Genomic DNA, 23,595 nt, shown 5'->3' with positions numbered 1-23,595 from the left:
TGCTCACCTTTCCTCTGCTGCTCTGGGTCATAGAGTCAGTAGCTGCTGCTGCTGGTGAGGTTGTTATGGCAAATCATGATCTGGAGCCCTTTACCTGGAGGAATGTGGTGGTGTTGGCTTCTTTTCCACTCTAAAGTGCACTTGGGGTCACTTATGTTTGCTAATGTGCTTTTTACCCTTCTTGTTCCCCATTGGTTTGTATCTGGTATATCTGAATTTATGTGGTACATCTGAATGTATGTGGTATCTTTCACATATGTTAGATACCTGTTCTTTTTTCCTGATACTTATAAATTGGCTTTGTCTGACTATAGCTCTGCATTTTAACTGGTCAGTTTTGAGTTGTTTATAGCCATAGGTTCCTAAGTACCAGCCTGTGCCTCATCCCTTATCATCTTGTATTTCAGTAAAGTACATCTTGTGTCCCCACTTCTCAAGGTCTTTACTGTTATACTGGGCCTGTGTTCCTCTGCACTGCTTTGCTATGTTAATCATAAATATCTCACTTTGCTCTGGATGAACACTTGTTAATCCATATAAACATATGATGGTGTTATACAGTGACAGTGAAAGTAAAGCAAAGAGCCATCTGGCCAGAAAAAAAGTTAAAACTAAACCAAGGCAAAACAGAACTCCAGGTACATTAAGACAAGTTCAGAAGTTCAGACAAAGCAAAGGTGGCAAGCTTCTGTGCCATGGTCTTGCACTCAGTACAAAGGCTGTAGCCTGTCACTTGCAGTAGCAATACTGTATTACTGGGTTATAGAATTACAATAGCTGTTGATCTTTTTACAGACTGTTTCCTAAAAGGATAGTTTTTATTTACATCACTAGCCCAATTGCCATCTAAGTGTGTTAAACCTCTAGAAACTATGAACTATGTTGACTGCTCTGCATGATTATTTACACTGCTTTGACTGAACTGCCCAAATCATTTTTCAGCTCAAAAGAAAAGCAGGAAAGAATTTCCAGGAGGCAGTCTTAGACCAGCTTAAGAATTAGGGAAGTTTTTCAATGGCTCTAATTTTTTCAACTGAAAAATAAAATGCATGTATGTATGCATATTTGTACGCTCAATAACTCAATAACTGAGTAGTATATAGTTCAGGTAAGAAAAAGGGATAAAAAGGTAGGATGAAACTCATTCTAAGGTCAGTCTATTCTAGCAGGTCCATCAATATAAATTAAATCAACTTCAGGGTTGCTCTGACTTATGCTGGCTGCCAACAGCCTTAGGACTACAGGCTGTCAGCTTGATCAGCCAAGCATAACCGAATCCTGCAATGTCCCTGTGTTGACTAGAAAGAAGGGGTGGCACAGGAACAGTAGTACCAATTATTTCCTTTTGAGGATGTATATCAAATCATAGGTGGTTCTTTATAGTAATTTTCAGGGACATTTTTGCATTAACAATGTTGTGTTTATTAATGGTAAATCAGAGACTTTGCATAGTTTGCATGGACACTTAGCCCATTTGTTTTCATAGTATGTGCCGTATTGTTGCTCTCAGTTTGAAATACAGTTGTCTTTTGTAAAAAAACCTCATCCTTCTGTGTAGGGGCTGTCACTGGAGCCTGTGACCCACCCCTGGGTCTGTCTGCTGGCTAGGATGCTGAGGGACAGTGCCCATTAGTGAGGGCATGGCCTCCTCCAGGGTGGACTCGGCTCCTAGCTTAGTCCCTGCTCCTGGATCAGCCCCACTCATGCTGGTTCCTTTCTTGTTACTAGTTTTGTTGATACTTGGGCCTCCTCTAGTGGAGTAGTATCAGAAAAGCTCATGTACAAGAGCAGGTGTGGAAAAACAAAATCAAGGAAAGTCTGAGCAGCTGTGATATGCACTTGCATGAGAATTGATTAGTGGGCCATTTTTTTCTATAATGATGTGTATCTTCAAATTAAAAAAGTAATAATTCTGCAAGATAGCTGCATTTCTACAGCAACTTACTGAACAGTAACCCTGTGTGGTCTGGGCCAAGTTTTGTAGTCTTGTGCTGTGTAGTTGGAAAACAGAAACCTGAGCAATTTTTGTGATCTTGCTTATAGATTGCTAGAGAGCTGGGGAGAAAAGGAATTTTAAACATGAGTTTTCTCCATTTGATAGCCAGTAAGGAACAATGCTTTTATGGTTCTTTATATTTTTGTGGTTCCTTGCATTTTACAAGGGTTATAACAGTATGTACCCAAGGAGGAGAAAGATCTTTCTGGGACAAACACACAGTAAGCTGTTGTCCAGCATGTTTATTGGTGTTGAAGATGTCATGTCTCCAAGGCTGTCCTGAGATGCTGCAGAATGGGAGCCAGAGCAGCTGGGGCTTGGAGATTTTAGAGACTAATTTTTAATGTGATGACAGGGGTGAGGTTGAGAGAAGAGTTTGCTGAGGGGCTTTTGAAAATCACCAGTTTAAATGGCATTGCACATCAGAGCTGAGATATCAGATCAACTCTGAAATGTTCTTATTGTCATCCTGAGTTACTGAGTAATTTGGACAGAGTTATCGTTTCTGAGTCATGACTTTAGGAAATGATGGTTGCTTTTACATGCTCAGAGCGATGCAGTCTTTTTGCCGTTTAACAGTGTTTTGTTATAGTCAGAACTTGTATGAATATATGTCTTCAGTTTAATTTCTGCCCTCATGAAAGCACTTCTGGAAATGCACAATTAAGGGAAGAGTTACCATGGACGATAATGATATCATTTACATATGCACATATACACACATGCACACATACTTTCTCCTAACACCCCAATTCTAATTAAGTACATAGTCTCTTACAAATTGCTGGCTACCTCCTTTTGTCCTTTTTGTCATCCTTTGCTTATCCTTTTTATTGTTCCTAGCAACTGCTGCTGTTGACTTCCTTTACACATTCACAACATCTTCTGTTCCAGAAAGCATACTTTGAAGGCTCTTTGGGAGAGTAACAGTGCAACAATTAAGTTTTTCAGCACACTATCTGAAAATTGCTTGTCTTGAGTGTTGCCACGTCTGGTTTTGAAGTCTAGATTCTTACCTCTTTGGCAAAATAATGACATCTTCCTGCAATTTTGTGCAGTTTGTTCTGAGTTAAGAAACTAGTTGTATCTTATGACATTGTTATTAAGAGATAACTGTGTTTCCCTATTACCGTGTTGAAAAGATATAAAATCCTTTCAAATTTAGCATGGATATTCAGCAGATAGAAGCTCTGAAATATTTTCATCTGTTTCACAAAACAGCCTGATAACTAATCTGCCTGTCGCTATTTCCTCTACCAAAGGAAGTTGCGCTCAGCTCCATGAGTAACCAGTCTGTGGCAATGATGGCAAAAAAAGGGGCACAGTGGCAGCTGGCTGACATCGCTTCTGCCCTGGAAATCCCCATAAAGCTAATGGTTCAGAAACAGCATGTCGGAATGGCTGCTCTCATCCTTGTGCTTGGGAGTTTCACCATCAACTTGCTTTTCCCTGCACTTCTCCATGGAGTGATTCAGAGCCACCGTGCTCCAAGTGCTGCCAGCTTTTTTCTTTAATGTTTCTAGTCTGTGTACCTTTCCCAGTTGTGTTCCCCCCTCATGTTCTCTGTGGAACCCCTTGCAGGACCGTGGCTTGTCTTCTAGCCTTCAAGCCTGGAGACACCTCACACAGCACTTAAGGCAGCATGACCTGGAAGCCTTTTGCCGGTCATCTTAGTTCAAAGGAAACTTTATAGCTATCAATAAAATATCTGTGGAAACTGAGCCAGAATACTATTATTTTACAGTTCTGACTGGATTTGTGTCTTAACCAATGTGATGTTTGTTATTCTGGCCAAGTGCTGGCTGTTTGTTCATGCTTAAAAAGCACAGTGCTTGAAAGTTTTCAGTATGCAGTTATTATTCATGTTCTTTGCCAAATACCAGTGTTTCTAGCTGTCTGGAATTTCAGGCAGTAAATTTGGAACTTATATGGAAGTTTTCAAAAGCAATAGGTAAAACTGCAGCTATTAATCACCCTAAAAGCCTCCCTCTGAACAACAGAAGCCTGATTTTTGAAACTCCATTAAAATAAAAAATAGTGAGGAATTGTTCTGCCTTTAATCCATTGAAGATTGAGGTTGTTGAAAGAGTTTTCCAAAATCCTACTGGCTGGTGACCAAGTTGGGATCAAAATAAGCTGCACTGAAACAATCAAGAAATTGATTAACATTAGAATTTCTCCTCATCCCCTAGTCTAAAGTTACAGACAGGCCTGTGAGTGTCTGAACAAACAAGGATCAGGGAGGGAGAGATAGAGAAATGAGAGAACCTGAAAGCAGTGGCTGATGTTTTTGCTTTGATTTATTGTTTGCTTCATATCATTTATCTAACTAGGTTTTCCTTTACCAATAAGTAAGTACTGTTCTGAAAACAAGTCAAACTACAAGTTTGACAAGAAAGAAATGTAAATCTTTAGTATGCTTTTGTAAGCGGGGCTTATGTGACAGTTAATGGTGCTTCTAATGAAAAATAACTGTATTTTTGCTACCTAGGATTTCACTCTAAGATCATTTGAACTTACTATAAGATAAAACAGAATTCAATTGCTGTCCTGGGTTCAGCAGTAGCAGTCAATTTTCTCCTTCTTAGTAGTTGGTGCAGCATTTTGTTTTGACTTTTGGCCTAGGAACAGAGCAGATAACGCTGATGTTTTAGTCTGACCAAGGACTTTGTGAGCCTCATGCTCTGCCAGGGAGGAGGGAAAGCTGGGAGGAAGCAGAGACAGGACACCTGACCTAAACTGACCAAAGAGATATTCCATACCACAGCACGTCATGCCCAGGATGTAACTGGGAGTTACCTGGAAGGGTTAGGACTGCAGGGCTAGAGGAGGTATGGGTTGGTGCTTCGTCAGGCTGGCGGGGGGTGGGAGGGGGGGAGTTATCAGTTGGCTGGTGGTGAGGTGTTGTGTTCTCTTCCCTTGTTATTTCCTTTATCATTATTATTATCGGTGGTAGCAGTAGTGATCTGTGTTATACCTTAGTTACTAAACTGTTTTTATCTCAACCCAGGGGAGTAGCATTCTTTTCGATTCTCCTCTCCGTCCCTCTGGGAGTAGGGGGAGGGAAAGAAGGGGGGGAGTGAATGAACGAGCTGCCTGACTGGTTTTAAACCACGACAATTGCCTAGTAACATGCTAAAAGTGTTTATGGTGTCTCAGGAGGGTCTAAGTATTTTGTCCTGTAAAGAGATATTTAACTGATTTCACCTTGATGGAAAACTGTTGTGCTACTGAGTAGCCACCAGATGGTAGTATGATAGAGATAGTAACGTATACCACGAGTTTAGCTGTTAGAATCGGGGGAAAGTCAGTAGTGAGAATATGATCTGTTTATAGGCTGTTGCATGTGTTTTGAAAAAAAATAGGCTGTCATATCCCAAATACAAACTATAGGTTTTCCTAGTGACCAACACTTTGTCTGTGAGTCAGCATGAGGCAGAAATATGTAGCCAGACAGTCCACTTTTCTAACTTTTCAAGTAGCAGGGTATCTTGAGGAGCATGTCATCTGGAATCAGTGTATGTTTGTTAGTGTGGATGCTTTTTTATTAAGGTGGTAGAGTTGTTATCACAGTTCTTTTGCTTAGTAAACTGACTAAAGAGCAAGCACCAACTTTCTTCAGGGCCCAGAAAGAGGAATTTACCTATATTTCATCTAGTGACATTGACCAACTTACCTGTTCTGGTTGCTTAGATGTGCATGTGTTTAGAGACATAAAAGACATTTTTGGACGTGTCTGTCCTTGGCTGCTGCCAGAATTGGGTTCCTGGTGCAGTTGAGCCGCTCCAGCTCAGCAATTTTTCATTGCTCTCTTTCCTGAGGTTCTGAGGCTCAGTGTTGCAGATTGCACATTAATGAACTGAACTAAGTAAAGGTTGTGTAAATGCACAATAGTTAAAAAAAAATAAATAAAAAAATTAAAATATCACAATACTACTGTGAGCTTATACACAGCTCTTTACTTCCAGTTTGTAATTACCTCCCCTGCCCTGTTTCCTTTTGTGAAAAGTACTGCAGGCATCCAGACGGGTCCAGAGAGATTCACAGGACCTGATCTAGACATCATGAAAGAGATAGAGGAACTTGCAGAGGGATTTATTGAGACCACAGAGAAAGCCATGGCTTTAGAAAAGCTATGGGAAGAAAATTCAAAGTTCTCAGGTAAGCTGTGATCTTTCTAATAGTGAATTTCTTTGTCTACCAGGTAATGACAACCAGCAAATAAAGTAATATTCTTAGATTAAAAATAAAATGTAAAAACTAAATTTTTAGCCCATCTGAAAGAATGGAAAGAAGGGCTTTTATGATTACTATTACTGTGGCCATCCTAAAATTATCAGAAGAAAAAAGCTCATTTTCTAAAACTATACACTTGCTTTGCTACTTGATAGTTAACAAAATACTATGAAGGGAAAGATTTAAAGGTAAGGATTAATAACCTGAGTACATAGTTACTTGGTATAAGATACATTCCAAAGTAACTTATCAGTAGTTAAGTTCTTCTTCCCAGGTTTTTCTATTGCACTAGAGAGTGTAGGGGTGGGAAAACCTCAGTAGCTCACTACTAGGCAAACAATTCAGTCTCACACTAAAAGAGACTGGAAACACCAAGGTCTGATGCTGCTGCTGTGTTCCCACCCATGCTGTGCAGTCTTGCTGCTGTAGCAGGTGGGCATTTAAGACCTGCTACTATCCTGCCATTCTGGATGAGTTTTCAAGCAGAAAGATTTAGGCAAAAGTAATTTTCATGCCTGGCTGTCTGGGAGCTCGTGCGTTCATCTAGTGTGGATATGATGATTTTGCTTTACTGAGAAGTGAATGATTAGCAGTTTCTTTTAAATTGGGGTTTGATTTTTTTCTTTTCCTTCTGATAATAGTAAAGTATTGGAAAACATAGAAAATCAGATGGATTGCTGTCTTTGTAGGGTATTATTGTTTCACATGCCTTTAGTCCTGTAGAAATGCCCTTTGTGCACTACTTGCTATTGCTTATAAAACTGATTCTCTTGAAGTTAATAAGGCTTCTGTGTAAAGGAAAATATTTGATTTTACAGGGCTCTGTAACATCACCACCTTTCTTAATGTAAGTATTTTTATAGTCTGTTTCTAAATTACCGTTCTGGATTTTGAGGCATCTTTATTATAATGGTTAGAGATTTGTATCCTGTCAAGTTTTAGTAAACTATCTTAAGAAGAAAATTGGTATGCTGTTGAAAGAAAAAATGATGGCTTGTAAATTTGACAGAGGTTCAGTGATTTCTACATTACTGATTTAAACCAGTCTAGGTTGTTAGTTGCTAAAATCCTCAGCTGTTTGAAGGCTAGTCATTCATTAGGAGCAATTTAAAAGCGCATCTGCCAGACCCCATGTAGCTATATAACATATTACAAAATGTCTTGCAAGGAACTCTTATCCTAGTGTCTACTTATTATTAATCATCTTCCCTCAGCAGCCCAGCACTTAAAAAAGGACAGTGAGACTGAAAAGGTGAGGCTTTTGCTTGGATGAGATTAGTTTGAATTCAGATTTCTGATCTAGTAAATATGGAAAGCAGGCTCAATTGGGGGTGAAGGAAGACAGAATTGCAAGATATGGTGTAACTATCCTCAGAATCTCTTTGGCAGTTTGTGAAATGAATTTAGTCTTTGTGCTGTCCCTAATGCATTAGTCTTTCACTCTTGCATTCTCAACGAAAGAGGAAGGCTGAATGGGCACAGTAGTAGATCACCATTACTATAATTTTTGTACCTTTCACAGATCACTGGCTTCAGTTTAAAAATATTTTAAAATTAATTTTCTCTATATTCGATGGTAACGGCTACTTCATGAAACCTAGATTTCCAATCTGTAACTTGAAATTAGATGGCATTTTTATAGTAACATTTTCAAACTGCTCATGAGATGATTGAAAGGAGCTGTATCAGTATAAATTTAATATCAGGAATGGAACATAGAATAGAAAGAATGTATTAACATTAGGAAAATATTTAGATGAATGTAGTTTATCATTATTAGTAACAGAGCTTGTATACATAAGCCTCCTTTTGTGTAAACACTGCTCATGTTATCATATTCCAAAAGTGCCCTAGTGAAACATTAATTTAGGGAAACAAACACTGAATAAAACCCAAATGTGATAGATGCTATGTTTTGCATAGGCATCTGATAGTGTAGTCCTATAAAAGAGGTAATTTTACCCCAGTCAGTTCATATTTAAAGAGCCATTTTTATCAATTATTTCACACCCACTGCAAGGAACTTTGAGGCAAATATGGCATGTTCCTGGCAGTCCCCTGCTCTTTAGACTTAGAAATTCATTTCAGGGCCAAAGAACTCCTTTGTGCTTGAGATCTCTTTGGGAAAGTTAATGCTTCTGAGCAAGAAGAGATTGCTCAGCTTTTCTCCCAGTTCCGTTTTCCATCAGAGCAGAAAAAGACATCTGAAACAAAGCTGACATAAGTTCAAAGTACCACCAAAATGATGTGGCAAATTACCAAAGCTAGAGGTATATTTCCACTTGAAAAAAAAAAAATTAAATAGTTTAAAATTTAGGAGGGTAAGAGCAGGGGTAGGGAGAGTAACAGGCACCTGCTTTTTTTTGTTTGTTTCTTTTCTGTTAATGGAAGAGTTCCATGTAAATGTGTTTTCTTCACATAAAGATGGATTTGAATGAAGCAGAGGAGATGATTTCTAGAGCAGAAAACCTGTACAAGCAACCATACTTCTGGAACTTTTTGCATTCGCTCCCTCACCTTGAATTGAGCAGCTTTTATACAGAAGATGAGGTAGCTGCTGTAACACAGTTTCTAGAAGCTATTCAAAAGTAAGTACTTTTGCATTCTTGAAAGCACTTTGTTTTAAGGTTTTACATGCAATTCTTGTTCTTCTCCTGCCTATTTAATAAAATAAGCATTCTTATTGGTGTGAAGAGGGTGAATTTTTCTTCTGTTTACCAGATTCTGCTTTTGTAGAAGTGTGGTAAGAGGTTTTGCCCATTTTAATTCCTTTATAAGTATACTTTTTTTGTCTCTCAAACTCAGCAGAGATTCTCTGGGAGTCTTCAAGAAGTATCTTCATGTTAGCAATGACTGAAATTAGCCCATCACATAATATGACTTTAAAAATTGTAATGTGCTTTGGGAGTCTTTGAAAGACAGAATATTTACATAAGAATATAATAAAATAATATTTTGGATTCTTATTAACTTAATGTGTATGTATCACTTTGTCAATATCAGGAAAATGTCTCCGTTTCGTTTCTCAAGCCTCTTGCTATCCAAGTAGCTTTGGCTGTTCTCTTTCAAGAAATGAAGCAGTAAGAAAAAACCCACAGAGACTATTCTGAATGTGAAGGTTTTCTGCCTCAGGTACAGGACAGTTGGATCCAGAGGAAGGCATGACGTCAAAATCACAGACTGACAAGTATCTACAGGAATTTTCAGTAAAATAATGGAATTATTAATTAGGAAAAAGTCAGGAATGTATTTGTTGGTAGCTGGTTGTAATCAGTTGATAGTAAATTGTTGTAGTCAATCAACACATTTATAAGGTTAGAGAAGGCCACTGAACCTGGTTGCCTGTGCAAAACTGCACCAACTTCACCAGCCTTACTGCATAGGGAGGCAGGGGCCCAAAGACTTTGAATGGGGAATTACTGTGCTGATTCTGTCACCCTTTAGCATCCCACTGCCTTTTTCCTAATAAAAAAAGATATAAGGATATGATGGCATATTTTTTTTTGAAATTGGGAAATAAATCTCTTACAATATGTGGGCTGCAACCTTGTCGGGGCTTAATTCCCCTGGCCCATGCATGAGACATGTGTAACCTTATTCCAGCTTGTTCTCTGAACTATGAGCATGCAAGGATGTATTAGCTGTGCTTGTGGTGCTTATATCCCAAAAGCAGAAGTCTTTTCTGAAAGGGTCTGTGTGTTCCTGAGGTAAAAGTGGAACTTGATCATAAGTTCATGATTATTGCTTTATTCTTCAGCAGCAGTAAGCAAAGATAGCAGTAACTACTGGCTGCTGTGCTTGGTCAAGTTACTAATCTGTTAATATACTCTCAGCAGTGATTACTCTGAGTTTATAGGCATAGATGGAGTGAGAAAGGGACAAAACTGGAGAATGTTTGTGGTTGTGTGGTTTGTCTTCCCATGCAACTATTTTGCATGCTGAGACCCTGCTTTCCAGGAAGTGGCTGGGTATCTGCGTGTTGAGGGGAAGTAGTAAATAAAGTCCTTGTTTTGCTTTGCTTGCATGCACAACATTTTCTTTACCTATTAAACTGTCTTTCTGTTGATCTATGAGTTTTCTCACCTCTGTTTTATTTTCTTCCTGCCCTGTGGGAGAAGAGAGTGAATGAGCAGCTGCATAGGTGCTTGGCTGACAGCTTGTGTCAACCCACAAGTGATTAGTAAAAGGAGACTTGGGGTTTGGTTTTTTTAAGACTTTGGTGTCCTTCAGTGACCAAATTTGTCATAATTAATGCAATTTGGAAAGACAGCCACAAAATCCATTGTTTACTCTTGACTAGCTTTGTAGTACTAACATACATTGAGGTCCTGTCTTGGGCAGAATTTAGGCAGCAAAAAGGTTCCTAAATTTACTTCTCCCACTTCCTGGACTGTATTGTGTTTGTTGTGTCTCCCAGAGGCACTTAATAGAAACTTTTCACGCCCACTTGGTGAGGTTAAATAGTGCTTTTCTTCTCTTCTTCTCACATATGTTGGAAACTGCTGATCCACTCTAACAAAACTGGATTATTTGCATAGTGATAAAGGAATATTCTATAGGAAATCACTGGTAAATTAACATAAACCTTTAACAGCAAATTACAGCTACATTAACAAAGAAGTTTGTTTCACAGCTAGTGTGACTGAGACTTCTAAGAAATTCAATATAATTTTATCAATGCATTCTGTAATACGCTTTGTTTAATTTGAGAGAAAGTGTTCTGTTGCTTTAAAGTTTCATTTTTTCTCTGCAGATTCTGTAGAAATAAAATGTATGCTTTTTGTGTCCATCCTGCCTTGTAGTGGGGATAATGGTTGTAGTTTTGCTCTCATTTTTGCTCGCATTTCTACTCTCATTTTAAACTCTTTTCTTTACTTTTTTTTTTTTTTTCAGATGACATTGGTCTTCTCAGGACACGTTTCTTTATTTTTGTTTAAAATTGAGTTAAACTCTTAACAGTAAAATCTCAATGTATGGGTATTTCTTTTCATGAAAAGTCTAATCTGACATCAGTTTTTGAATGATAAAAAAAGAGTATCTTAATATTCAAATGCTCGAGCATCGTCTTCTTCCTCCAAGCCCTTTCTGGTTTTCTGGTGTAGAGAGATCGTGAGTTTTGCTTTATCTTTCACTTCCAGTATCTTAGCATCATTGAAGGATTTAACTATGATGCCATGGGGCCAAAGTTTCTATGAAATGGTGAAAACAACGTTGAATTTAACTGCTGCAACAGTACAAGATAGGAGCTTAGACGGTAAGTAATTTTGCTTCAGATTTTCATTGAAGTACCTCAAGCATGCTGGGAATACTCAATAGAAGTAACTATCCAAGCTTCTGCTAAATTCTTGAAGTACAAGGTCTAAGAATGAGCTATATTGCTGTAGTGTTAACCCATTTCTTTATTGATTTGTCTTTTAACTACTAAAAACTGAAGTGCATCAAACTCTGGCAACTATTTGCTAAATAAAACACGTTAGTCTCATATATTCGGTTTAGAATGATCTTTCAGTGATGAATTTTGGAAAGTGATGAAATCACTACAGAGGACAATTTCTTCCATTTGATAGGATAGCCTCTTGGTTTGGACATGTGTGTTAAGTATTGTGGTTGTTTTTCTTTAAGCTTCTATTGTTTTCTTCAAGCTTTTCTGTTGCTATAAATCCTGGTCTCACCTGAAGGGCTGTTTATAGGAGATGAGTTTAATTAGAGGAGGTAGGCTGGCCCCAGGACAACTCCTCAAGAAAAGGTCAGGAACAAGTTTTGTTGGCAAACTATCTGGTAACACATGATAAGATTCTACGTGTGGCTGTCTGCTCTGCATGTAAGGTCAGGGTAAGAATTATATGCAGTCTGAATCCCACTTCACCTGACAAAATGAAGACAGGAGTAGTAAAAGGGTGTTTACGTTGGAGACCTTGCACAGAGAATGAACTTGAATTTCTTGGGTCTTCTGGTATTCTTCTGATGTGTGCTCTCAGCAATGATCCGTACCCAGCCCATGCACACACATTTTCATGACTAGGTGCAGAATTAGATGCACAGTTTTGAATGGCACACTGCTTGGTCTGCTGGCAATCACTGTACAGGGGCATCTCACCATTGTCATAGGAACTGTCAGATTAACAGGCCTTGCCATAATACTAATGCACTCATGAATTTTATCCTAGTGAAACTGGTGTTCAGGTACACACCACACTTTTTTTTTTTTTTTTTTTTTGGAAAAGTACATGGTACTTGGATGTCATCAGAAACAACGTGAACAAAAAGCAGGAATGATGCAAGCAGAAGGTTTTCTTTCTTTCAGGTTTTCACTATAATCTTTCTCTCTGGGATGTTTTGTGGAATCCACATGCAGTGAGAACAGAACTTGAATCCAGGTTTGGTTTTGATGATCTTCACATTGAGAAGTTACTAAGTTATACAGCACAATTAAGAAAGGTAAATCACTTGGAAATTTCAGTGTCACTCTTTTTCATCTTTGTTTTTATTTCTACCCTGAAGGGTTTTTTTTCATGCCTTACAGGAGCTATAGTCATATCTTACATTCATGAGGAAGCTATAACTCTCCTAAATATCCTGGGTTCACTCCCACCAAAACAGAAATGTATTTAGCTTAAGCTGAAATTTCTGCACATGAAAATATTGATAGATGTAGTTGTATTCATTAATGAATTTATGCTTCTATGAAGTCATTACTGAACACAGCAAGGTCCTGAGGTTTTTACCTAATCCTGTAGAGAACTCTGGTTTGTTTCACTAAGCTTTTAAACTAATTCCTAGACTTGAAGGTGCCTGGATTAATTTGTCAGGTAGTGTTTTTCATCTGGTTTGCTAGACAAAGAATGCCCGTGTCTTCTGTGTGTAAATTAAGGCACATCAGGAGTCCTTTTTTCTCAGTTGTGCAGTCTTGATATCAGTATACTTGACTGATGAGTCTCTCAGTGGGACTATTCAAACATACCAGTGATCTATCAAATTTTGAAGAAAGCCCTCTCTGAGAAAAGAGACTTTCTGGCCTTCTAGATCAAAGTGACCTGTTGTGATGGCTTGACTGCAAAACACTTGAAATGTTTTTGAATTTCAGCTGAAGTCCACAGTGATTGAACACAACACGTTGGTATTTATCTGAAATCTGTTTGTTCTTTGCCAGTACAGTCTGGAGTTGTACTCCAGAAGAGCTCACTATAAGAATAGCTTATTTACACAAAGGGATGAATTATTAAAAAATCCTTCACTTTTGAATGGCCTTTTAATGAAATATCAGTGTTGGCCAGTTTGATCAGCTGAATGGGTTTTGACTGCAGCCTGGTAGATACGGTTGGCTGTGTAATCCCAGGCAACTCGCTAGCTACTTAAGCTAATATCTTGATTTGTGTGATTGTGTTAGGGCATTGAAGACCTTCAGAAAGTATGAAGGGAAATATAGAAACCTGGAAATATCTGTTCTGAGCACTTTAATTCTGCATCTGAAGCCCCAGGTAGTTTGAGGCCAAAACTTCTGCAAAACTTTTAATAAATTTTCTAGTCACAATCAAGAGGAGTTAGGATGTCAAGTGTTTTAGAAAGGCATTAACAAGAATAATTAAAATGAGCTATATTATTTTTGTATGCTTTAATGACATTTATGTGATTGGGAATAATAAATCTTTCGACACAAAGTCTAGAAGTCAGGCTGTGAGGAAAAAATTCCGGCCTCTTGGCCACATTGCTGAAACCTGCCGACTTCAATTTAAAACTAGTCTGCTGCATGCAGTCATTGGTTCATATGTATCACTGTGCTGAGTGCTTTCCACATCAGTAATTTTAATACTGGTGAAGTTGCTTCAATACAGTTATTGTAGTATAGGGGTACTGTATCATTGTCAAGTTTGTTCAGCGTCAACCTGCAAATGACTATAGAAGTAATGCTGGGGTAGCTACATGGTGAAAATTCCTTGCATATACTAGTCTCATAATTCTGCCAGGTCTACAAGTACCCTAATGTGCCAGTGGTATTTTATACAGCACTCTTCATGTGGAATACTTTGAAGTATGTGCCCTAGAATATGAGGCTGGATTAAGTGGGCTTTGTTCTCACTGAAGGAGGCTATATTCTTTTTGTCACCAGATAAGTAAGTTGATAGCAGAGATAATACTCAGCAACTGTCTTGAGATACTCATTAATTTCTTATATCCTTGCCAGATTCCCACAGGAGAGACACTGGAGCAGTTTGTGTGCTTTGCTCTGTCGAGAGTGCCAAAAGATGAAGCAAATGAAGAGAATAATGAAGACGATTGTATTTCTACATGGCATGAGGCCAAAATATATCTTGTTCATGCTGTCAGCAAGCTCAGACTCTATGCACAGGTACGCTAATAAGTTAATAGATTAAATTCCTAATTTTTTGCATGTAATTGTCAACAGTAACTCGGTATAAAGATCTGACTTATCATCTGTTAAATGTTACTTTTGTAAAATTTTCATCTTGCTAATAAGACAAAGTAATCCATAGAAAGAATTGTTACAGTGGCAGTCTAATCTATCACCATGTGTCCACTTAATCAGATTCTGTCATTAACTCAAATACAGATTTGAAATCTAATAGGGAATATGGTAAAATATAATATGATGCAGAGGCCTAGCAGAAAGAAGTTTACTGTCTGACCTGAGCCTGAATTAAGGGCAAAACTGAAAGCAGACTACAGGCCTCCACTGATATAGTATACAATTAATTTATTTTTACTTTTCCTCCACTATCTCTGGCAATAGTAGCTGAAGCACGTTGCAGGGGATGAGAGTACATGTCTAGTATAGCATCTCAAAATTCTGCTCTGGCAGAACAACTTGGCATGCAGTCTCTAGGATGACATATGTGTAGTTCATAGAGAAAAGGATAAACAATTCAGATGTTTTTGAATGAGAACACTTCCCTAGCTGTCTTAATGCTGGTGTTTGTTTTTTCACTGAAATATGAGATTTTTTTAAATAAAATAATAGAAGTTGTGTATCAAGCTGCTGTGGAGATGTTTGCAATATCTGAAGAAAGCATGTAGAGCTTACTGTGTGTTTCCTCAAAAATGGAGCCTTTGATTTTTCTCTTGATAAAGGTTTCACTGATGTGTGACTTGAAGTAATAATTTGATTGCCCAAACTAATGCACTAATTTCTATTAGCTGCAGGAAAACTCATTAATAATTTCAGCCATGATTTAAAAGCTTTTCAGAAGAGCTGACATCCTTATGGTGGCAACTTGAAGTACTGTAAGCTGCTGGCCACTGGAAATTCCCTTGGGGAACAAAACATCTCTTATAGTAAAATTCTGTTATGACCACTTGGCATTAAATAAATTAATGGTGGAAAAAGGAAAGTAGTCAGTAGATTTGGCCAGGCCTTAGTATGCCTTATTTATTCCAGACTACACAATAGGAGCACGCAGGCTCATTTTTCTTCTCTCTGTGTAATGGGACACCAAAAATGTTGAAGCTGCTGCCTTCCATTTTCTTGTTAGTGTAGGCAGAAGCCCTGTAAGGGAAAGCAAGCTTTTGACTGGAGGTCTGCTTTTGATTGGTTTCAGCCTCAGGCTGTTTTTATTTTACCATTCCTGGGTCTGTGGGCAGGGACAGCACAACACAGGATGTTAGTTCTCCATATGATGTAGCATGTTACATAGGCAACTTGCAGGTCAGTTGAAACTGTATTGTAAATCAACCTCTGTGAGGCCAGTAATTTCAGAGTCTAGACACACTGTTAGGGAGAAAATTTTCTGTTATTAATTGCGTGTGTGCGCTTGGGTTTTTTTTAGACATGCAAGTTTGGTGTATTTTCTAAATAATAAAGCTTTGTTTTTTTAACAAGGTGCATTCTGTTTTGCATTCAATCTTCTAGGTATTTGAGCAATGGTTCAGCAACAACAGGTTCTCTCAGAAACTCCTTTTGGAACTTGAAAGAATCACAGATGATTTAATGTCTCGGTTTCTAGATGACAGGGAAGTCAGGAAACTTTTTGCAGAGATAAGTACCCTGATCCAGGAATGGAATAAGAAATCAGATGCCTACTTTTCAGAAGGATATACTGCATCTCATGATCTGTAAGTTATCTTTCTGCAACTTGTCTTATAAAATTCAGATCAACTGAATATTTATTTTGACATTACACTTCACTGATTTCTGATTTATAAATGAATTGAGAGATTCTGCACAGGACTTAAGCTGTAGATGCAGGGAGTTTATGTTTGTCAGAGGCTTATGAAAAGACTGTGGCAGAACACAGGAATTGATAATTCTCTTTCAAAATGCACATTGGATGATTTGTATCCCTTCTGGGAGTTATAATGTTGGCCTCAATTTGGCATTTGTATGGCTATATACTTGTAATAAATTGTTCATATCAAAACCTGTTCCTCATTAGAGGAGAGATGATCTATACTATACAAATCAACATCTGAGGATTAATCTGAAAGGTACAATCCATTATCTACTGTTAAGGGAGAGCCTGCAGTCAAATTGTTCAATAATTTATTTGTGCATTTTGGAATTTGGTTCTTTTTTTTTATACAAGGAAACTGCTATACTGGTGCTGTTGTAAGAACCTACAAAGTAGATGATATAGTGACTGCACAACAGAAAAAAAGTCCCATAGCTTTTTAGCAACTTTATCTTTTTGTTTGTAGTACACAATGCCACTGTGCTCCACCTCTTTTGATTGCAGAATCCTGAATCTGGAGAGAATGAAGTCTGTACTTCAGGATGTACCTCAATGGCCTATTTCAAAGAGATTGCTTCTGGTAGATGGAGCCATAAGGAATGTGATAGCACAGTATTTATACTTCACTGAAGGTAAAGCTGAATGGTGGTTATTTGTTACTATCATTCAAATGACTTCCACAGTATAACATGGAAAATTAGTAACATTCTACCTCTAGGAAGGCATTTGGGCTCTGCAATACATGTGCCCTGGGTTGGGGTTGGAAGGGACATTAAAGATCATCTTGTTCCAAACCCCTGCCATGGTCACCTTCTGCTAGACCAGGTTGCACAAGACACCATCCAACCTGGCCTTATGCTGGGGGCCCCAGAACTGGACACAGTACTCAAGGTTGGGGTTTCACCAGAGTGGTCTAAAGGGGCAGGATCACCTCCTTTTATGTGCTGGTCACACTCATTTTGATGTAGCCCAGGATATGGTTGGCTTTCTGAGCTGCGAGCTCACACTCCGGCTGATGATCCCCAAGTCCATGTCTCCCACAAAGATGTTAAACAGTGCTGGTCCTAATACTAACCCCTAAGGAATGTCACTCTTCACTGGTGGTACTTGGTCACTTGGTTGTCGAGCCATTGACCACAACCTTTTGAGTGTTGACTATCCAGGCAGCCATATAGGTATGAACAAGAAGTCTTGGTTTAGATTTAGGTGTAGCTTGGCTTTTCTGGCTGGTCATTGCAAGTGAATCAAAATGGCCACCTTACAGACTGAAGAGCATTACTGCCTGGGGGCATTGGACTTATTAGAGGAAGCAGGGAAAGAGTGTTTTGGGGTTGCACAAGGCAGTATGAGAGGTTTGGAAGGGGAACCAGAAGCGGGGAGATGAAATTATTTAGGTGGTTTGGGGAGTAACTAGGATGGGAAAACAGCAATAAGGTGACAAAAGAGGGGTCTCTCGTAATAAAGAGGCTGCTTGCCTGGCCATGCCCCTGAGCATTGTAGGTCTGTCCTGCTTTCTCTCTAGACTGCGCTTCTAATTCTTTTACTGGGTGAGATCTCTCTATTCTGGGCTCGTATACCCAGACGTCAGCAACTGTGGAGGGAGACCGAGAGGCAGGGGCATCTGCTGGGCAATCTGGTTGGCTGAGCCAAGCTGCTAGGGGGGATTGACACTGTGCGTGTACATATATATATATATATATATATATATATATATATATATATGTCTCTAGCAGACCTTCACCCTGACCAACCAGGGAGGTTAACAGGGTGAGGCCTTTGGTGCTGTTTGTGGGCATGCAAGTGCTGTATGTGTTGGTCTGTGTTGATCTATGTGGATGGCCATGTGCATTTACTGTGCATGCATTGGCTTGTGTGCCTCCCAGCCTTGCTGCTCATTGGACCACGGGGCATGGAGGTGTGACAGCTTGATCTTTGTAGGGCTACTGGATTTGGCAACTCAATAACATGACCTGGTAACATTTCTGTGGTTGTCTTTTCATTCGAGGAGAGAGAGATTAGTTTTGCTTCACAGCTTGAGGAATTAGGCAACCTTTCCATATTCCAGAAATTTTTGCTGGTTAAATCAACAGTTACATGTGGGAAGAGTTTATAACATTCATAGCTAGAAGCCCACACAGGACCTCATTTCCTTCCTGGAAATCATGAAAGGTCACTGAAGTTGTTTGAGCTACTCTGATATAACTATGAAAGTGGATAGGATCATGCTTTTGCTGGTGTAAGAAGACTTGTCTCTTCTTCCTGCCTTGTCTCCATGAGCCTTTTTCAGTGGTGGCACATGAGGGGAGCTGTCTTTGCTCCCCAGAAGTGCAGAGTGCAACTGCGTACATCTTTTGTGCAAAATGGAGAGCTCAGGGCAGGGATGTCATCTAAACAAAATTGAACCTTTATACCTCTCTAACTGCTGTATTTTTAAACTCTGTCATGCACAGTTTTCTCTTCCTATAAGGATGTTTCCTACTGTAATATCCCAAAATTACTGTGCAGGTTAAATATTTTCTTTGTGGGGTGTGTGGGAAAAATGTCTTACAGACGCTTTACGTAGCCTGGAAAAACTGATTCCCTTTGCCCAAAGAGATGGACTCATTCATCTTGACATCAGAAAGCTCTTTGTGGAGCTAAAACAGGTATGCTTTTATTTGATATTTGTATGTTAATTTGCATAAAGCTCCAGAGGCTACTGGGGGGATAAAAAGTACTTGTTAAGTATTTTACTTTTTATTTGGCAGCATTCTGGTCCAACTTTACTTTGTACTCTTTTGTCTTTTGACATTTCATTTTAAGAATTAATATGGAGTGTGAATCAAATCTGTTCCTTCATCTTGAATTCATTTTTAAATTGACAGTATATTAATTAAATTTTAGATGTTGATGAGCAATGCTTCCTATGTTTGCAATGACCTGCTTACAATGTTTGAGAAGACCCTAAGACTTCCACAGGGCTCAGATGGCATTGGCATTTTAGCAATATACATGTGCCCTGGCAATGGCTCAGAGGTGACCTTTAAGCTAGGTAACCAGCTCCAGTCACTAAAGGAATCTGTGAGTAGTTCTGACTTTTCTTGTGTTTAAGGCTTGCAGTGCCTTACTTATAATACTATTACAAAATAAAATGGATTAGCAGGGGTTGTAGCTTACTGCTTCTTGTTTGCTAATAATAAGTGGATGGGTAACTGATCATTTAAACTGATCAAAATGTGCTTGGTGGTTAGGCACAAGTGGTCTTAGTAAGTCTCCTGAGTGGATGTGACATTTTAGACCTGCTAAGTATCTGTGGCTTACAGAAAAAGAACTGGAAGGTTTGAAAGACTGCTCATTTAATCTCTTTTACATTGTATTTCAATAACATTAAGATTACAAATATAAGAAGCAGGACCAAAGGTGAGTTTCTTTTTTACTGGTTTCAAATATTGCTTTCTTTACTGTGAAAGGTCCTGCTTCTGCAGAAAGTAACTCAGGGACGACAGAGCCTGCCAGATCCAGTAATGAATGACTCTTTGGGATGGCAAGAAATAGAAGAACAGCTAACCAAAAATTATGCTTATTACTGTGAAATTAGTCAGTTGCTGAGCACAGAAGCACCATCTGAGGAGGATGTCCATTTCAGCTCTTGTCAGGAACAGCTGCTCTTCTCACTGTATGTATCTTGTGTACCCTTTAATACATAAAGATTCTGACTGGTACCAGCCTGGAATAAGGTATTATAACCAGTAACTGAATAAATAAAAAGGCTAAAATCCTGCTTTTTGCTTTTGATTGCCACCCAGTATTAACAATTCTCTATAAGCACAAACAGGAAGGTAGAGGATGATTTTTTTAATTGTTATTATTATTTTTTTTGTAGTAGCAGCAGTAGTATTGGAGAGTAGTAAGGGTGGAAATAGCCTGAGGATAGGCAGGTATCTAGGATTCTAAAAATCTATTCTTCCTTTTTATCTTCTCACATCCACGTATTTTCTGTTACTTTTCAGCCTGCTTCCTCGTATTGCTCTCTGGCACTGTGCTGCTCAGGATGCTTGGTAACTTGGATCTGAAAGACTCCTGGGAGATGCAGGGAAATATCAAAAAGAGGGTAGTTAGGAAAGCACAGTAGGAGGGGTACTGCAGCTTCAAGTTGCTTTCTCAACACATCAAGTAGTTGCTGTTCCTCTATTTTGGCAGAAAATCCATTCGTCTTTTTAAGTTGATTGCCATTTTCAGTGACTCAGTAATTCTACTGATTTGAAGTTTTCATGGTGCTAAATCAGACTATATTAGAGACAAATCCCTATATCAATAAAGTACTTTATAATAAGGTAGTGTTTTACTTTTCCTGCTTGGCAATGTAAAGCATGAGAATAATACATTTAACGTGAAATTGCGTTTATATTGGACACGTGTTCTATGTCACAAACTTAAACATGTATAGAAGACAAATATCTACATTTCTTCTGTACATGAGATACTTGACAGAAGAGTTTTCTAAAACTATTAGCTCTAATCATTCAAGAATCTATGAGAAATTCCACAAGCTGCTTTGGCAGCAGGGATTAAATCCACAGATATTAATAACATCCCAGATGTTAGAAAATTGTTGTAATTTTTCTTGTCTATTGCTGTTGGTCAATGGCTGATTGCCTTCTCTCTCTCTCCCTGTTACTAAAAGACTAAAAAATGACTGTAAGGACTAGTTTTACATTCCTCTTTAGAGCATCAAACCTGCTGATAGAGCTTAAAGGTCCCTGGGAATAGATGCTTAAGTAACATTGAAGACCAAGAAAAACTCAGCGCTATTTGTATGTTTTGTTGTTGTGTTTGACTGATTGGTTTCTGGTTTGGAGTTAGAACGATGTAATACCTATGCTGTCGTTTTCTTTAGCTAAGGACTCTGCTATTAGACTGCCTGCTTGAGTTCCCACTTAAGTCAGTAGGACTGTCTGTACACATAAAGTAGCAATAGAATTTAGCTAGAGATTTTGCAGAGAAACAGCATGTGTTCACAAGGTAATTTGACTTTGAAAGAAATCACTGGTTTAATAATGGTACCCTTGTTTTCTGTGTCATTTCAGAACTAATAATACACTTGAAGAAATTTTGTTTGTTTTTGAGAATAACCCATACTGGGAGGATTTAGCAGCTTTTGTCAGTTGGATGTGTGAGGTAGCTCAATCCATGAATGAAAAAGCAGCAGGCACCATGGGAGGTCAGTCAGGTGAGGAAAGAGCTACTGCACATCATAGGTTTTATTCTGATGGTTCCCTGTGTGTTGTAAGGTACTGTATTCCTTGGAAAGGGAAACGATGATGATTTTTATATTTGTAAGCCTGTTTGTGTTTCCATCAATCTTAGGATTCATCAGCTCACTGAAACATTAGCAAAGAAAAGTTATAATATACAGAGCCTGACTCTGGTAAACAGCTATGATTTTAGTGACAGATAGAGAATTTTTGGGTTGTCCATTTCTACTGGGAAAATTCCAACTGGTTGAACCTGTGGAGTGTCTGCTTTTTTTTGACATGTCTCTTGATGTTGACATTTTCATTTTTCTCTGCAGATGAGCTAGAAGCATCTTTATGTTCTAGACAAAAGCTCAATTTGGAGACCATTTTAGGCCATTATTTAGCATTTCTGCAAAACTTACCAGATTATTCCTCATTTATTTCCTGGGCACGGTAAGGTTCAATTTAGTTTCTTTATTTAACTGTTTTCCAGAAATCCTTTATCCCACCTCCACTTTGGACTTTTGCAATTGTTGATAGTTACCCTGCCTCTTTTCACCAAATGACTGATGGTTTTTGGTATTACTGGGAAGAAACAGAATTCTACAAAGAAATTTACGATTTTGTGGCTGTCATTCAAAGGTGTTAAAAAAGACTTCTCCATCTTTGGTGTGTTATCAACAGTAATCAAAGTGGTATACTCCTGACAGTTCTAATGTAGTGTAACAAGGCCTTCTTGTCACTAAGTTACTTGCATTATAGTCCTCCTAATATCTAGATGAACAGTGAAACCAGAGCCATTTAATCATCACTCTGTTAAAAAAAAAAAATTAAAATATTCCTAGTTTAACAACTTCGGAATAATTGTTGAGTGTTGCCTCTGCTACTAAGTGCTAGTATTTACCATGCTATGCTGGTGATCACAGCTGTTAATAGATAAGAATACTTTCTGAATTATATTTCTGGACTTTGAACTTTATTTTTCATTGTGCTGATATTTCAGCTCTTTGCCGAACCAGTTCCTTCTTTAACTTATCGAATGGAAATAGCCACTATCAATGCAGTGAAAGATGAAGAATCAAAAGCTTAGATGTTCTTAATATCTACCTTAAAAAACCCCACAGGTTGCAGAATGCAAATTGCTAACTTCAATGTTGAGTTACACTTAAATACACTTCTTACAATGTGTATTTAAGTTGCTAAGCTACTGTCCATCATATTTGAAAAATCATAGCAGTCAGGTGAAGTTCCTAACGACTGGAAAAAGGGAAATATAACCCCCACTGTTTCTAAAGTATGCGCTATTTTCTTTACACAGTAGGACTTAACAAAATCAGCTAACTTGTTTGGATTTTTGTGCTATACATGCAGAGGTATTTCTTTGACTAGGAAAGAGGTTCTGTTTGGGGAATACTTTTTTTTTTAATGGCTGACATCTTGGTTTCTCTCTTGTAGAAGCCATACCAGTAAGTGACACAGAAATTCCCTCACAAAGCTTTTTAGTCATGTGTGGTGTTCTGCATTTTAGCAATTAAAAGAAAACATATTTCAGAAGGTATTTTCATCTTGAGATCTTGCATTGGAATGCTCCTTCTCCTTACACCTCAGTCGTCACCAGTCTGACAGAACTAGTAAAAATTTTTTTTTTGATAGACAGTATTGACACAATGGAAACACCATTTGAATTTTTTACTGTGATTTTATGTGTGGTTTTTTGTTGTTGTTGTTGTTGTTGTTTGTTTGGTGTGTCCTGTCTCATTTCCCCTCCCCCCAGTATTAAAATGACACTGTTCAGCTATCAATCAGTGAACTGGAATGTTTTGGCTTTCAGTATCTATGATAAAGCAAAAAAAAACCAAAAAACCAAAACAACCCCAAAACCTCATTCTGAATTAATGGAAAATTAGAGAGTCTGATTGATTTTATTGATAGTTCCTTTCTTTAAAATAATTAGTCTGTGAAG

At 38.3% G+C, this 23,595-nt stretch overlaps 1 protein-coding gene across 5 annotated transcripts in view; it reads left to right on the top strand.

Moving 5' to 3' along the window:
* The window catches only part of ABCA13 (ATP binding cassette subfamily A member 13), a 169,075-nt gene that overhangs the window by 1,924 nt on the left and 143,556 nt on the right, over positions 1–23,595 (top strand). For 4 of the 5 annotated variants that reach the window (XR_009742647.1, XM_061449173.1, XM_061449170.1 and 1 more), the window contains exons 2-14: positions 6,006–6,157; positions 7,051–7,079; positions 8,657–8,820; positions 11,371–11,486; positions 12,537–12,670; positions 14,415–14,579; positions 16,098–16,300; positions 16,921–17,048; positions 18,967–19,061; positions 19,300–19,476; positions 19,866–20,071; positions 21,483–21,625; positions 21,968–22,085. Coding sequence is in view for 4 of the 5 variants with exons in the window: in XM_061449173.1 (XP_061305157.1) it covers positions 6,061–6,157; positions 7,051–7,079; positions 8,657–8,820; positions 11,371–11,486; positions 12,537–12,670; positions 14,415–14,579; positions 16,098–16,300; positions 16,921–17,048; positions 18,967–19,061; positions 19,300–19,476; positions 19,866–20,071; positions 21,483–21,625; positions 21,968–22,085 (1,775 nt within the window). In the remaining variant the exon portion in view is untranslated. Of the gene's footprint in view, positions 1–6,005; positions 6,158–6,955; positions 7,080–8,656; positions 8,821–11,370; positions 11,487–12,536; positions 12,671–14,414; positions 14,580–16,097; positions 16,301–16,920; positions 17,049–18,966; positions 19,062–19,299; positions 19,477–19,865; positions 20,072–21,482; positions 21,626–21,967; positions 22,086–23,595 lie in introns of those variants that run through there. The other variant, XM_061449171.1, reaches the window with a different exon arrangement.

This window comes from Pezoporus flaviventris, unplaced genomic scaffold (genome assembly GCF_033815535.1).
Source record: "Pezoporus flaviventris isolate CSIRO_AGI_PZ_B2104156 unplaced genomic scaffold, CSIRO_AGI_Pfla_v1 ptg000007l, whole genome shotgun sequence".
Taxonomy (NCBI): Eukaryota; Metazoa; Chordata; class Aves; order Psittaciformes; family Psittacidae; genus Pezoporus; species Pezoporus flaviventris.
The sequence above is the reverse complement of the archived record's forward strand: the minus strand, read 5'-3'. Positions and strand labels throughout refer to the sequence as shown.